Here is a 15,861-nt window from a genome sequence, read left to right as displayed (position 1 = left end):
AAGGTATATATACAAACAATAAGAAGCATAATCAAAATTATTAATTATGAATTGTAAAATGAATACTCGTGGAGCCCCGGCCGGTGGCGATCACAAATATTAAAAATTAAAATGAATTGTTAATGAGGGTAGTTGTCCAAATAAGAGAAGAAAACTTCCTCAGAAAAAATTATTATTTGCAAAAGTTATTCCTAGGGGGTGCCACATCCGTGCCAGTCCATATATAATGGCAATATTCCTTCTCGCAAGTATTTGTAGCAGAAAAGAAACTTTAGTGTTAGTTAGATGAATACTAAAAACCACACTGCACACTTCCACAGTCCCTGAGTAAGGTTTGAGTAAGCCGCGCTCCTACCGAGGAGTCTAGCGGACAGAGGGATCAGTGCACCGGGGGCTTATTACAGGTCCCCGGTGTATGTTACCTGACACCACCGCTGATGTTAAGGGCTCCGTGGTATGTGGTCCTTGCGTGGATTAAATCTCTCTCCCACTGGAGAGGAAGGATTAGTGCTGGATCGCGGTTTGCGTATCCTTGGATCCGAATTGCAGGGTGCCGATTGAGAGTTATTAGGGCAGGATTGCACTGTCCTGAAACATATAAGTCCTCCGTGCACCTGCTTAAACGTCCACCTGTCTGTGAACCGGCAAATTCCGTAATCGGTAGAAACGAGCAGACAATTACGTCCACTCCACAATGATAGAATAATAGACTGAGCAAAATCCGACGCGCGTTTCGGGGGCGTCACCGGTCCCCCTTCCTCAAGGATAGCTCAGCCATTTCATTAGAACCTATTTATAGCAAGGAAAAGAAGACTGCGGATTCCCACAGAAAAATGCAAATATAAACATATAAAAACATGTATAAAATTTGTGCATGAAACATTTTGCATAGTATATTTAGTGCAGAGATTTTTAGGAAGAGAAATCCTCCAAATGGATTTTTTTCTCTATATGAATTTTTGGAGGTATATGTAATTTAAAAGGTTACTTCCCATGCAAAAAATGTATTGTGTGTAGGAATATAAAAAATACTACACGAAAGACTTTTTTGAAAGGACAGGAGGAGATTTTTATTAATGATTTGATTACCTGTCATACTAAAGGTGTCATCTATTGTATTCAATGCCCCTGTCAGAAGAGATACGTAGGCAGAACAATCAGACCCCTATGTAGAAGAGTGGGTGAACCTTTCAGAAATATTAAGAACAAACGTATTAAACACCCACTATCTAAGCATTATTTGTTGAAACATGGGGGTTCATTCAAAGGCTCTCAAGTTTGGGGCATACAAAAGGTAATGAAAGATTGGAGGGGAGGTGACTTTATTAGGAAAATGTCAAGGACTGAGAGCCAATGGATTTTTGAGTTGAACACGTTAAGACCGAATGGACTCAATAGTGACATTGAACTCTTTGCCTTTGACTGAGTAATTTAGAGAGATATATATTTTTTATATGTATGCATTCCCCTTCATCTATGTGGACATACCCATGCATGTGCACCTTGTATGTGTATATGGGCATGGGTATGTGGTTAGGGGATGTCTGACCCCCTTTTTTGGGGGGGGGTCTCTTTTTTTCCTCTCTTTTTTTCCTCTTTTTTCCTCCTCTTTTTTCCTCCTTTTCCTCTTCTCCTCCCCCCCATTCCCCCCAACCCCCCCCCTCCTTCCTCTTTATATGTATACGTATATATATATCCCTTTTTTTGTGTACCCCTTTTTTATATATAAATTATTAAATGTTAATCATATAAATTGTTACTGATTAGATGGGGAGTTAGCATAAACTAAAATATAAATACGAGTAGACATTAGAATGAAAATGAAGATGAAAATAGAAAATAGAGGACAAGGATAAAGATAGAAACGGAAATAAATATGAAAATACAAACGAAAATAGAAATGGGACTGTAAATATAAATAAAAATAAATATATAGATAAATGTAAATGGTTATAAATGGAAATGACAATAGGAATGAAAACATAAGTAAAAATTTTCCCTAATAAATAAGGGAGTTTTTTATTAAATGTTAGATTTATATATGGGTATATATTTATATATATGTGTATATATTTTTATGTTTTATATAAGATATTCGGATTTGTATTTTTATATATTTATATTTTTATATTTTTATATTTGTGTGCTGTTACATACAGTTCATAAAAAAGCTTCTATGAACCATGAACGGGAACAATTAATTAATTTTTTGAAATTTTTTGGAATTTTTTGGAATTCTTTGAGTAATTACTATTAAAAATTCATATAGAGAAAAAAATCCATTTGGAGGATTTCTCTTCCTAAAAATCTCTGCACTAAATATACTATGCAAAATGTTTCATGCACAAATTTTATACATGTTTTTATATGTTTATATTTGCATTTTTCTGTGGGAATCCGCAGTCTTCTTTTCCTTGCTATAAATAGGTTCTAATGAAATGGCTGAGCTATCCTTGAGGAAGGGGGACCGGTGACGCCCCCGAAACGCGCGTCGGATTTTGCTCAGTCTATTATTCTATCATTGTGGAGTGGACGTAATTGTCTGCTCGTTTCTACCGATTACGGAATTTGCCGGTTCACAGACAGGTGGACGTTTAAGCAGGTGCACGGAGGACTTTTATGTTTCAGGACAGTGCAATCCTGCCCTATTAACTCTCAATCGGCACCCTGCAATTCGGATCTAAGGATACGCAAACCGCGATCCAGCACTAATCCTTCCTCTCCAGTGGGAGAGAGATTTAATCCACGCAAGGACCACATACCACGGAGCCCTTAACATCAGCGGTGGTGTCAGGTAACATACACCGGGGACCTGTAATAAGCCCCCGGTGCACTGATCCCTCTGTCCGCTAGACTCCTCGGTAGGAGCGCGGCTTACTCAAACCTTACTCAGGGACTGTGGAAGTGTGCAGTGTGGTTTTTAGTATTCATCTAACTAACACTAAAGTTTCTTTTCTGCTACAAATACTTGCGAGAAGGAATATTGCCATTATATATGGACTGGCACGGATGTGGCACCCCCTAGGAATAACTTTTGCAAATAATAATTTTTTCTGAGGAAGTTTTCTTCTCTTATTTGGACAACTACCCTCATTAACAATTCATTTTAATTTTTAATATTTGTGATCGCCACCGGCCGGGGCTCCACGAGTATTCATTTTACAATTCATAATTAATAATTTTGATTATGCTTCTTATTGTTTGTATATATACCTTGTTTTTTGTTTGACCCTTGTAGAAATTTGCGGTCAGTATTAAAATATTCATTAATCTTACTATCCAGCGCTGGTTTTTGAAATTTTCTACATATAGAAAAATTTCAGTTATTTTATTGTTATTTGACTCTTGCAGCACATATTTTTCTAGAATAGCTTGCAGACACCATATATAGAGCCCCCTAAATGCCAGAACAGCAGAATCTCCCTGACCCCATTTTGTAAATTACATTCCTGTAGGAATTTATCTACAGTTGTAATGACTATTTGGACTCCATGGGTGAAACAAGCATCAATTAATGTTGCGGAGTGAAAATTGCAAATCTGCCGAAATTCACCAGATTTCTTTTTGGGTGAGCCATAGCTCTTTTCCAGAGCCTTTGTGTTACCAGTAACTTGTAAACCCCCTATATTTCCGTTAACAAATGATCAAATAATGAACCTGAGTGGTGACTTTTTTTTTTTTTTAATTTTAAGTTGAAACTTTTATTGGAACATATTACATGATATTTTGGATCACATTTATCCTGTGCTCTACGTGTGGCCTCTGTTCCGCAATGTTCTTTTCAGAGGTAGCCAAAATTATGTTTGACCGCACTTTTATGCATCACAGAAAAGACTGACACAGCCAGATTATAGACCAGAGAGAGTCCAAAATGATGCCATCTGCCTCATTATAGTGACTGCTCTGTTGGGTGTTGTCTGAATCTCTTGTTTTATATATTTACATGAAAGCCACAGTCTTATTGTTCAGTGTAGAGTGCAGGATAAATGTGAGATGAGTCTTACTTAATGAGGTAAAAAAAATGTATGTAAAAAACTTTTTTTTTTTTTTTTTTTAAGCTTAATAGGCGCCGAACCTAACAACAAAACTATATCAACCTAGCATTGCTATAATCTTACTGACTGGAGGAATAAAGCAGTCTTATCACTTATACCGTGAGGTGAACGGCGTAAATAAAATAAACTGGTGTTTATTCTACACCTCAAAGATCGCAGTACGGCGCGGCTCACATTTATCCTTCGCTCTATGCAAAGTTCTTACACTGGTGACTATGTTTAAATCTCTTAAAAATGTGATTGAGACAAAATTTTCAATGGAAAATTCACTGTAATGAGGCAAAGAACCACTTTGAACTCTTGTCTGGTCTGTGGCATGCACAAAAGTGCGGTAATTAACAGTTTTGTTCACCTTTGAAAAGACGGACACCGCTGCATATAGGCCAATTGGAGTCTGGTATAAATGCTGCCTCATTGGTGAATTAATCCATCTGGACTTTCATCATCTGAATCTCGTGTTTCAAAGATGTAGATGGAAAACTAGATGTAAGTACTTAGCATAGAGCGCAGGATAAATGTGAAATGATCCAAAATGTTCTGCACCCAAATCGCCACCAAATAGCATTCACCTCAACCCACAAATACACAAATTCCCACTCAAGTCTATCAACTGTTAACGGAAATATAGGGGGCTTCCATGTTACTGTGAAAACTCTATGGCTCTGCTCCAAAAAAATGAATTCAGCAAAATCTGTGCTCCAGAATCCGAATGCTCGCTTATGGGCACTAAATATAAGCCATATGCCTAAACTACAGTTAGCTTCCACATATTGGGCACTACATTTTGCTGTGCACAACACGGGTTTATTTGCTATTTTTAATTAGGAAAAAGTATTCTGGCCCCTTGATTTTTTTTTTTTTTTTCAACCTTTTCCCACATTTCAGGCTTCAAACATAAAGATAAAAATTTAAATTTTTGAACAAAAATTATTGCTCATTTTAAACTTTTTAAAAAAATAAATAACTGAGAAGTGGGGCGTGCAATATTATTCATCCCCTTTAAGTTACTTTGTAGTGCCACCTTTTGCTGTGATTACAGCTGCAAGTTGCTTGGGGTATGTGTCTATCAGTTTTGCTCAATGAGAGACTGAAATTCTTGCCCATTCTTCCTTTGCAAACAACTGGAGCTGAGTGAGGTTGGATGGGAGTGTTTGTGAACAGCAGTTTTCAGCTCTTTCCACAGATTCTCGATTTGGATTCAGGTCTGGATTTTGACTAGGCCATTCTGCATATGTTTATTTGTGAACCATTCCATTGTAGATTTTGCTTTGTTTGAGATCATTGTCTTATTGGTAGACAAATCTCCGTCCCAGTCTCGGGTCTTTTGCAGACTCCAACAGGTTTCCTTCAAGAATGGTCCTGTATTTGGCTCCATCCATCTTCCTATCAATTTTAAGCATCTTCCCAGTCCCTGCTGAAGAAAGCAGGCCCAAACCATGATGCTGCCACCACCATGTTTGACAGTGGGGATGGTGTGTTCAGGGTGATGAGCTGTGTTGCTTTTACACTAAACATTGTTTGGCATTGTGTCCAAAATTTTGATCTTGGTTTCATCTGACCTCAGCACCTTCTTCCACATGTTTGGTGTGTCTCCAGGGTGGCTTGTGGCAAACTGTAAACAACACTTTTTATGGATATCTTTGAGAAATGTCTAAGCTCTTGCCACTCTTCCATAAAGGCCAAATTTGTGCATTGTACGACTGATTGTTGTCCTATGGACAGACTCTCCCACCTCAGCTGTAGATCTCTGCAGTTCATCCAGAGTGATCATGGGCCTCTTGGCTGCATCTCTGATCAGTCTTCTCCTTGTTTGAGATGAAAGTTTTGAGGGATGGCCGGGTCTTCATAGATTTCCAGTGGTATGATACTCCTTCCATTTCAATATGATCGCTTGCACAGTGCTTCTTGGGATGTTTCAAGTTTTGGAAATTTTTTTGTAACCAAATACGGCGTCTAACTTTTCCACAACAGTATCACGGACCTGCCTGTTATGTACCTTGGTCTTCTTGATGCTCTCTGCACTTTAAACAGAACACTGAGACTATCACAGAGCAGGTGCATTTATACGGAGACTTGATTACACGCAGGTGGCTTATATTTATCATCATCAGTCATTTAGGACAACATTGGATCATTCAGAGATCCTCAATGAACTTCTGGAGTGAGTTTGCTGCAGTGAAAGTAAAGGAGACGAATAATATTGCACGCCCCAATTTTCAGTTTTTTATTTTTAAAGTTTAAAATAAGCAATAAATGTCGTCCAACTTCACAATTGTGTCCCACTTGTTGATTCTTCACCACAATATTAAACTTTTTATCTTTATGTTTGAAGCCTGAAATGTGGGCAAAGGTTGAAAAATCATGGGGGCCGAATACTTTCGCAAGGCACTGTAAAATTTTCCACAATAGAGACCCTAAATTGATGAAGCTTACTATTATAGATAAGGTTACTGATACCGATCCCAACCGTTTGAATAGTTTAATAAAAAACGAAAGTTTCTGGATCTTTAAGTTAGGTACTCTAGCCCCTGAGGGGCATAATCTTACTATTGATATTGTTAACAAACATTAACTATAATTCTCTGAATATTGGGTTTCACATTACTTCTTTTTGATGATTGTATATGATTTTCTTAACAACCAGAAAAAGAAAATCATATACTGTAAAGTAGTTAAATCAATTTTTATCCAGGGACTACCTAAATTCCTATATATAAAAGCACATCTTTATTTCATATTCTTTTAAAAACAAAGTCACAAACATCCCACACCGTGAACACATAACCCGATAGGACCAGGACCACAAAGAGCGTTAGTGTAATATAGATACTTGAATAAAGATATTTCATTGGGATAATAAACCAATATTCATTAATAATAGATTCTAGGAGGACCCTCGCTAGTTCTCTACGCTACCTAGCAATGGAGATATATCTGATGTTACACGCACCCTAAATGTAAATTGGTGCCCCCATTCCTCGGCGGCTGTCCCTTGGTATCTATCCCTATTTCTCCCTCCTTATTGATCAGGATACATAGGATGATAAATATGATACCAGAAAAAAATAGTACTTATCTCAGACGTTTTCAAGAGAACACCTCCATTCTGCTTATTCTCTCCAATATTCAAAAATTCTCACGCTCTCCATAGTCCTTACCAAATCAGTAATACATATCAAAGTCTCAGTCTCGACGCGTTTATCCTTACTTATATATAGGGGTCATCAGGAGACCGTTATGGCTCAATCGCCACAACAAAATTTCAGCTGCACATGTAGCCGCACATGCCTCTCTGGGACGATGCCTATGATAAAACAGGTCTGTATGTAGGGGAGACAGGACAACCGCTCAAGCCAAGGATGAATTCTCACCGCCACACAATTAAGGAAAAAAGAATAGATCTACCTGTGGCCAAATATTTTTGTAACCCCGACCACAGCATCATGGACATGAAATTGCTGGTATTGAAAGGGAATTTCAAGTCCCAGAGAGATAGGAGACTATGGGAGTACAAACTTATGATGACCTTTGACGCATTCTGGGCAGGGATGAATGTGTCTCATGGATTCATGTCTTTTTACATCAGTTAAGAGATGTGCTCCTCTGACCATCCGAGCGCATCACAGCCCTGGACCAGACCCTGATCAGAGGACAATAAAACTTTCACACTGAACTGCAGCAATATTTATGGCCACAACAGTTTGACGCCCTGCCATAGTGAGAGTTCTGTTTCATATAACTTGTTTGTTGTTTTTTTTTTTCTTACTGCACTATTCTATGTCCTGTTGTGTATAAATATGTGACTCTTCAGATTTTGTGTTATACCATGCCTGATGAAGAGACCTGAGTAGTCTCGAAAGCTTGCTATTATTACCATCTTTTCAGTTAGCCATTAAAAGGTATCAACCACTGAGGACTTCAGTTCTTTTAACCAATTTTTTATCTCTACTGGCTAACACGGTACAAAGATATATTTTACCTGTAAAAGAATTTCTGAAATACTCAAGGTTCCTAAGAGCACAGTGGCCTCTATAATCCTTAAATGGAAAAAATTTGGGACCACCAGAACTCTTTCTAGACCTGGCTGTCCAGCCAAACTGAGCAGTCATGGGAGAAGAGTGTTGGTGAGAGAAGTAAAAAAGAACCTCAAAATCACTGTGGCTGAGCTCCAGAGATGCTACAGTAGGGAGATGGGAGAGAGTTCCACAAAGTCAACTATCACTGCAGCCCTAACCAGTCGGGCCTTTATGGCAGAGTGGTCCGACGGAATCCTCTCCTCAGTGCAAGACATATAAAAGCCTGCATAGAGTTAGCAAAAGAATACAAGAAGGACTCCCAGACTATGAGTAATAAGATTCTCTAGTCTGATGAGACGAAGATAGAACTTTTTGGGGATAATTTTAAGTGGTATGTGTGGAGAAAACCAGGCTCTGTGCATCACCTGCGCAATACAATCCCAAGAGTGAAACATGGTGGTGGCAGTATCATGCCATGGGGTTTTTTTTTTTCCGTTGCAGGGACAGGACAACTAGTTGCAATTAAAGATGAATGCAACCAAGTACAGAGAGATCCTGGAAGAAAACCTTGTCCAGGATGCTGTGGACCTCAGACTTGACAATGACAAGACAATGACCCTAAGCACACAGCTAAAATAACAAAGGATTGGCTTCAGAACAACTCTCTAACCATTCTTGACTGATCCAGCCTGACCTAAACCCAATTAAGCATCTCTGGAGAGACCTGAAAATGGCTGTCCACCAACGTTCACCATCCAACCTGACGGAACTGGAGAGGATCTACAAGGAAGAATGGCAGAGGATCCCCAAATCTAGGTGTTAAAAACTTGTTGCATCATTCCCAAGAAGACTCATGGCTATACTAGCTCAAAAGGGTGCTTCAACTCAATACTGAGCAAAGGGTCTGAATACTTTATGACCATGTAATATTTCAGTTTTTCTTGTTTCATAAATTTGCAAACATTTGTACACTTCTGGTTTTTTTTCTGTCAAGATGGGGTGCAGAGTGTACATTAATATGAAAAAAAAGTGAACTTTTGTACATTTACCAAATCGCTGCAATGAAACAGTGAAAAATTTAAAGGGGTCTGAATACTTTCCGTACCCATTGTATGTGTGTGTGTGTGTGTGTATGTATGTATGTATGTATGTATGTATGTATGTGTGTGCATATATGTGTGTGTGTGTGTGTGTGTGTGTATATATATAATATATATATATATATATATATATATATATATATATATATATATATATATATATATAAAAAAAATATATCTCATGTATATCCAATCACCGAATATTTAGCACATGACATTGTTGTATTGCTGTTTGTTATTATTACTGTTTTATTTTTATTTTTATTTCTTCTATGACAGGTCTAATACTGGAACCTTACAAACCTCTCAAACATTTTCTCAACTTGCAGTAATTATGAAGGTATGAATTATATTTATATTACTTTTGACATCAGGTTTAAGAAACCAGAATTCAAAGTTTTATTTTTAAAGAATTTGCTAAGAATCCAAGATTAATCTTGATCATAGACTTTATTATAAGGCTACAAGATAAATTATCCGTTGTTGGATAAGTGTGAACTCTTAACCCCTTCACAACCTTTGACATACCCATACGTCATGGTCAGAAAGAGGTTCTTGACTTTTGACGTATGGTATATCATGGCGATCGTGCGGTGCTCAGGAGCTGTGCCCATGCGATTACTGCTGGGAGATCTGTTTACGCGACAGCCGAGCCCTGGCTCTCACAACCAGGAGTGGTGCCTGCACTGCTTTGGGCGGTTTAAACCCCTAAATTGCTATTGATCCCAACATTTAGGAGGCTGGGAGAGGAAGTGTACACCTTCACCCGTCTGATCGGCGCCCACATGTCATCATAGCAAGGGCCCGATCGTTGTTATGGAAACCCGAGGTCGTCATAACAACCTCTGGGTCAGACAGTTATGGTAATACTGTTAGACCATGCCAGGAGCCAATTGATCAGGCTAATTGATCTAATTGACAGTTATATAACGCATTGTTATGCTAGTGCATGGCAATGCAATTATTCCAGTGATCAGATGAGATCCCAGAGAGGGACTAAGTTTAAAAAATTGTAAAAATATATTTTTTAAATCACATAATAAATAAAAATAGTTTAAAAAATATGTATATTTATGTAAAATCCAAAATAAACAAAAAAATTACACATTTGGTATAACCTTGTCCAGAACAACCAACCTATAAAACTGTCACACTATTTAACCCTCTTCAGTGACCACTGTAAAAACAATTAATAAAAAAAGTGGCAAAAAACTAGTTTTTCATAAAACCGCCAAACAAAAAGTGGAATAATGCGTGATCAAAAAGACGACTGTAAATAAGAATTGTATCTCTGGTAACGTTGTCTTCCTTGTAAAAAATTGCCAAATGGCTCCATCAACAGAAAATTAGAAAAGTTATAGCTCTTAGAATATATCGCTGCAAAAACAATTATTTTTCTATTGTGCAAAATATAAAAAAATTATATAAATATGATATCGCAATAATCGTACTAACCTGAAGAAAAAAAGCTCTCATCACTATTTCCACACGCAGGATGGCATAAGTCTCCCCCCCCCCCCCCCAAAAAGCAATTTCTAAATTGTTAGTATTTGTTCATTCCGCCTACTAAAAATCAGAATAGAAGGTGATCAAAAATGTTATTTGCACGAAAATGGTGTCTATAAAAATGCCAGCTCGTTCAGCATAATGTAAACCTTCACATGACTCTTTCAGCAGAAATACAGCAAATTATAGCTGTCAAAATATGGTCATGCAAAAACTTTTTTTTTTTAAAAAAATGTTTCTTAGTGTGTGATAGTAGACAAACATGACCCCCCCCCCAATATAAATCTGATATCGTTGCAATTGCACGACCTGAATAATAAAGTTGTCTGATCACTTATACTGCACAAGGAACACCGTAACAAAGAAGTAAAACCAGTTCTTGACCTGCTTTTGATTTGTTTATTTCCAAAGATTGCAGTAAGGCCCGGCTCACATTTATTCTGCGCTCTACACTGAGCACTTACACCAGTGTGTACATGTAAATCTCTGACATACTTGATTCAGGCAGACCTCCCAGTGAAAGATTCTCTATAATGAGGCAGATGGAAACACTGTGGACTCAGGTTTATTATCCAGTAGTTACTCTATTTTTAGGTGTGCGCAAAAGCATGGTCTGCAAAAGGTTTATTCACCTTTTAAACACAGCACACCGCTATACAGAGACCAAAACAAAGTCTGGAGTAACGCCAGCTGCCTCATTAGTGGATCTGTTGGTGGTTTCATCTGAATCATGTGTAACAAATACATCGGAGTTTCCATTTAAATAAATGCTAACGTTGAGCACCGGATACATGGGAACTGATCCAGAATGTTCTCTACCACAAAATTTCACCATTAAAAACTTAAACTAAACCCACAAAAAACAAGTTCCTACTTTGGTTCCTCACCTGTTATTGTAAACATAGGGGTGTCCAAGTTACTGGTAGCACAAAGGTTCTGGAAAAGCAACTAAGCTCCCACCAAAAGAAAAAGTGAGCAGAACACACTTATTTTACGGGTGCATGGTTCCAGAAGCACAAGCTGGGCACAGTGTATTGGGCACTACAATGTATTGGGCACTACAATTTTCACTCTGCAACGTCCAGTGCATGTTGGGTTCAAGAAAAATCCCATATCTTAAAAATAATCACTACACCCATAAATTAATTCCCAGAGTGGTGTAAATTCTAATAAGGGGTAACTTGAAAAGTGTTTCCACTGTTTAGGCACAACAGGGCTCTGCAAATGGAGTCCACATGCTATTCTATAAAAATTTGCAACAAAAACGTCAAATAGCGCTCCTCCCTTCCCAAGCTCTGCCATGTGGCCAAACAGTACTTCACAGCCTTATATAGGGTATTGCCACATTCAGCAGAAACTGTTTAACAAATTAAAAGGCCTTTTTAGCCATTTTCTCTTGTGAAAATAAAAATTTGGTGGCTAAAACAGTATGTTAGTGATACAAATGCAATTATTAGTTCTGCAACACAGAATGGTATAAAATTCTTTGACACGCCTTCGATGTCAATATGCTGACTGCATCAATAGATGTATTCACTGAGGGGTGCATTTTATAAAATATGGTCACTTATAGAGGGTTCTGCTGTTCTGGCACCTCAGGCCCTCTGCCATTATGACGTGACCATTCCAGCAAAATTTGCATTGCAATATAGCGCTTCTTTCTTCCTGAGCTTTGCACTCTGCCTGAAAAGTAGTTTCCAACCACATACAGGATATTGGTGAACTCTGGAAAAATTGCAGATTACGTTTTGTGGTCCATTTCTTCCTAATAACCCTTTTAAAAATTAAAAACTTGGGGCTAAAACAACATTTTAGTGGAAAACAAATATTTTTTTTCATTTCCGCAGCCCAATGTTACACAATTCTGTGAATCATCTGTGTGTTTAAAATGTCCACTACACCCCTAGATAAATTCCTCAAGAAGTTTACTTTCCAAAACAAAATGGGGTCACATATCTGTGGTTTCTGCTGTTTTGGCACAATAGCGCTCCATCCATTCTGCTGTGCACCCAAACAGTATTTTTCCACCACATATGACAGGGGTCTCAAACTCGGCTGGGTGTATGGGCCGCACAGAGGAAAAAAATAATTTGGGGGGCCGCATTCTTTGCAGGACAAAGTGACATTTTTATTGGCACCATATATATATTTTTTACACACCTTTTGGATGACTGATTTTCAACATTTTTCACTTGTTTATTATAACAAATGTGCACTTTCTTTGGTTAAATCTAAATAAAAAAAAAAATTGATGTTAAAAAAAAAGTCATGCCTTATTTTGTTTATTTTTTTTACATTTTATCCCTTTCTTGTAACTAATAGTGCTACAATTATCACTATATAGAAATTTTGGCCAACATCTTTTAGTAATGTTCCCTATCCTATAGTAATGTGCCCACCTTGTCCCCATCCTATAGTAATGACCCCAGCCTTGTCCCTATTCTATAGTAATGTCCCCATCCAATAGTTTTATGCCCATCCTTGTAATGTCCCCATCTTTTAGTAATGTCCCCATCCTATAGTCATGTGCCCACCTTGTCCCTATTCTATAGTCATGTGCTCACCTTGTCCCCATCCTATAGACATGTGCCCACCTTGTCCCTATTCTATAGTCATGTGCCCACCTTGTCCCTATTCTATAGTCCTGTGCCCACCTTGTCCCTATTCTATAGTCATGTGCCCACCTTGTCCCCATCCTATAGTCATGTGCCCACCTTGTCCCCATCCTATAGTCATGTGCCCACCTTGTCCCCATCCTATAGTCATGTGCTCACCTTGTCCCCATCCTATAGACATGTGCTCACCTTGTCCCCATCCTATAGACATGTGCCCACCTTGTCCCTATTCTATAGTAATGTCCTCATCCTGTAGAAATGGGTGGTGGGGGCAGTGGCGGCGAGTGAAAGGTGATAATTTACCGATCGCTCTCGGCTTCCACCCACAGATGCTGGAGTTAAGCTGAGGGGGCGGTCTCTGGCCCCAGATCCACAGTGATTGGACAGATCGGTCACAAGGCCGGTCTCTCCAATCAGAGCTGGGGGCGGGTGAAACACAGGTCACCCAGCTCCAGCCAATGATCGATGCTACAGCTGCACTGATCAGGGCTGGATTTCAATGTTACAGCCATTTTCAGTGGTTGAAACATTACAGTGGCTGTGATTGGCTGTGTGGCGTTCTTCAGCCAATCACAGGTCCCCTCCTCCCCGAATCTAAGGTATTTGCTATTTGCAATGCAAACAGCGATCGCAGCCACCGGGGCTGCGATTTCGCCATGACGTACTGGGTATGTCATGAATCCTTAAGTACCAGGGAGCCATAACGTACCCAGTACGTCATAGGTCGCTGAGGGGTTAATGTGCCGTCCTTCACATACACAAAAATTAAAAACCACCATTCTTCTCACCTGTCCCGCGTTCCCTCGGCTCCTCATCTCTGCTGCTTGCTGTCTGCAGGCCGTGCCCCGGTGACTATCGCGGCCGGTGCAGTGATTTATGTCAGATCAGATGGTTGTTTTGCCAGCGCTGCGCGCGCACAGTCCTTGCCTCTGAGAGCGCAGCGCCGGCAAAACACTCATCTAACAAAGTGCAGACAGTGGCTGCGGCCCTTGCACCGGCCGCGATAGTGACCAGGGGCACGGGCCTGGGTGCCGCACGAAGCAGCCTGACGGGCCGCATGTTTGAGACCCCTGACATATGAGGTATTGGTGTACTTAGGAGAAATTGCACAACTAGTAGTGGGTGAACCCGAACTATAAAGTTCAGGGTCCGTACCGTACACCTAGTGTCCACACATGGACCCCGAACACAGACTTCTCAAGGAAGTCCATGTTACTGTTCAGGTTCGGCCAGCTGGATAAAAATAATAATAATAAAAAAAATAAAAAGGAAAGCAAAATGGAGATTAATGCAAAAGAATTATAGTTACTAGTCTCCCACACGGCTGTTGCACTACTTCCAGGTGCGCTCATTAACCCTCATGCATATTCACTGCTTCCCCGCTCACCCTCTGTGACAGTGTCTGTGATTGCTTCCAGTCAAATCATTAAAAAAAGCCGCTTGGGGTTTTTACACACAGCCAAGCTAACACACACAGCTGTGGGCTGCTGCCTGTAACTGGCTGCTTTATCTGCACTGGGTATAAATATAGGGGGACCCTACTTCATTTTTTTACAATTATTTATTTTTACACTGCACACCCAATCACAGACGCCGGCAGTCTGACTGCAACCTGCAATCATGGCCTCTGTCACAGGGAGTGGGTGGGGGAAGCAGTGATTATGCATGAGAGTTAATAATTGTACCCAGAAGCAGTGTAACAGCCGCGTGGGAGAGTCTAAGTATAATTCTTATGCTTTACAGCGCCCTAGCCTTTATGAACTCCATTTTACAGTACACATGTTCGGGTTCCCATACACTTATATGGGGTTTGGCATTTCACCACACATCTTATTGAATTCCTTGAAGGGTCTAGTTTCCAAAATGGGGTGACGTGGGGGGTTTCCACGGTTTTGGCACATCAGGGGCTCTGCAAATGCAAAATGGCATCTGTTATCGAATCCAGACAATTTTGCGTTTCAAAAGTCAAATGGCGCTCCTTGCCTTTTGAGCACTCAAACAGTAGTTTTCCACCACGTATGAGATATGTGCATGCTCAGGAAAATTTGCACAACACGTTTTGGAGTCCATTTTACATATGCACAAATAGGGCTAAAGCAACATTTTTGTGGAAAAAAAATATTTTTTTTTCTTTTCTTCAACGTTGCTTTAATTTCTGTGAAGCTTAAGGGGTTAATAAACATATTACATATTGATTTTTTTTGTGGGCACTTTGAGGGGGGCATTATTTAAAAAATGTGACTTTTAGGTGTTCTCGGTCATATATAGACCTCTCAAAGTCACTTCAAATGTGATGTCGTCCCTAAAAAAAAAAATTGTTTTTGTAAATTTTGTTGTAAAAATAAGAAATTGCTGCTTAACTTTTTAACCCTTCTAACTTCCTATAAAAATAAAAACGTTTCAAAAATGATGCTGATGTAAAGTAGACATGGGAAATGTCATTTAGTAACTATTTTGTGTGATATAACACTCGGGGTTGAGGTCATAAAAATGAAAATTACAAAATGTTCAAAATTTTCACCAGATTTCCAATAATTTCACAAATAAATGTACAAAATATCGTCCTAAA

General features: G+C 39.1%; 1 protein-coding gene across 1 annotated transcript in view; it reads left to right on the top strand.

Moving 5' to 3' along the window:
* LOC142296297 (AT-rich interactive domain-containing protein 4B-like) overlaps positions 1 to 15,861 on the top strand; it is a 430,400-nt gene that overhangs the window by 15,305 nt on the left and 399,234 nt on the right. The window contains exon 2 of the mRNA XM_075339708.1: positions 9,451 to 9,511. Within this exon, the coding sequence (XP_075195823.1) occupies positions 9,506 to 9,511 (6 nt within the window). The 5' untranslated portion in view covers positions 9,451 to 9,505. The remainder of the gene's footprint in view (positions 1 to 9,450; positions 9,512 to 15,861) is intronic.

This window comes from Anomaloglossus baeobatrachus, chromosome 3 (genome assembly GCF_048569485.1).
Source record: "Anomaloglossus baeobatrachus isolate aAnoBae1 chromosome 3, aAnoBae1.hap1, whole genome shotgun sequence".
NCBI lineage: Eukaryota > Metazoa > Chordata > Amphibia > Anura > Aromobatidae > Anomaloglossus > Anomaloglossus baeobatrachus.
This window is presented reverse-complemented; position numbering and strand designations above follow the sequence as displayed.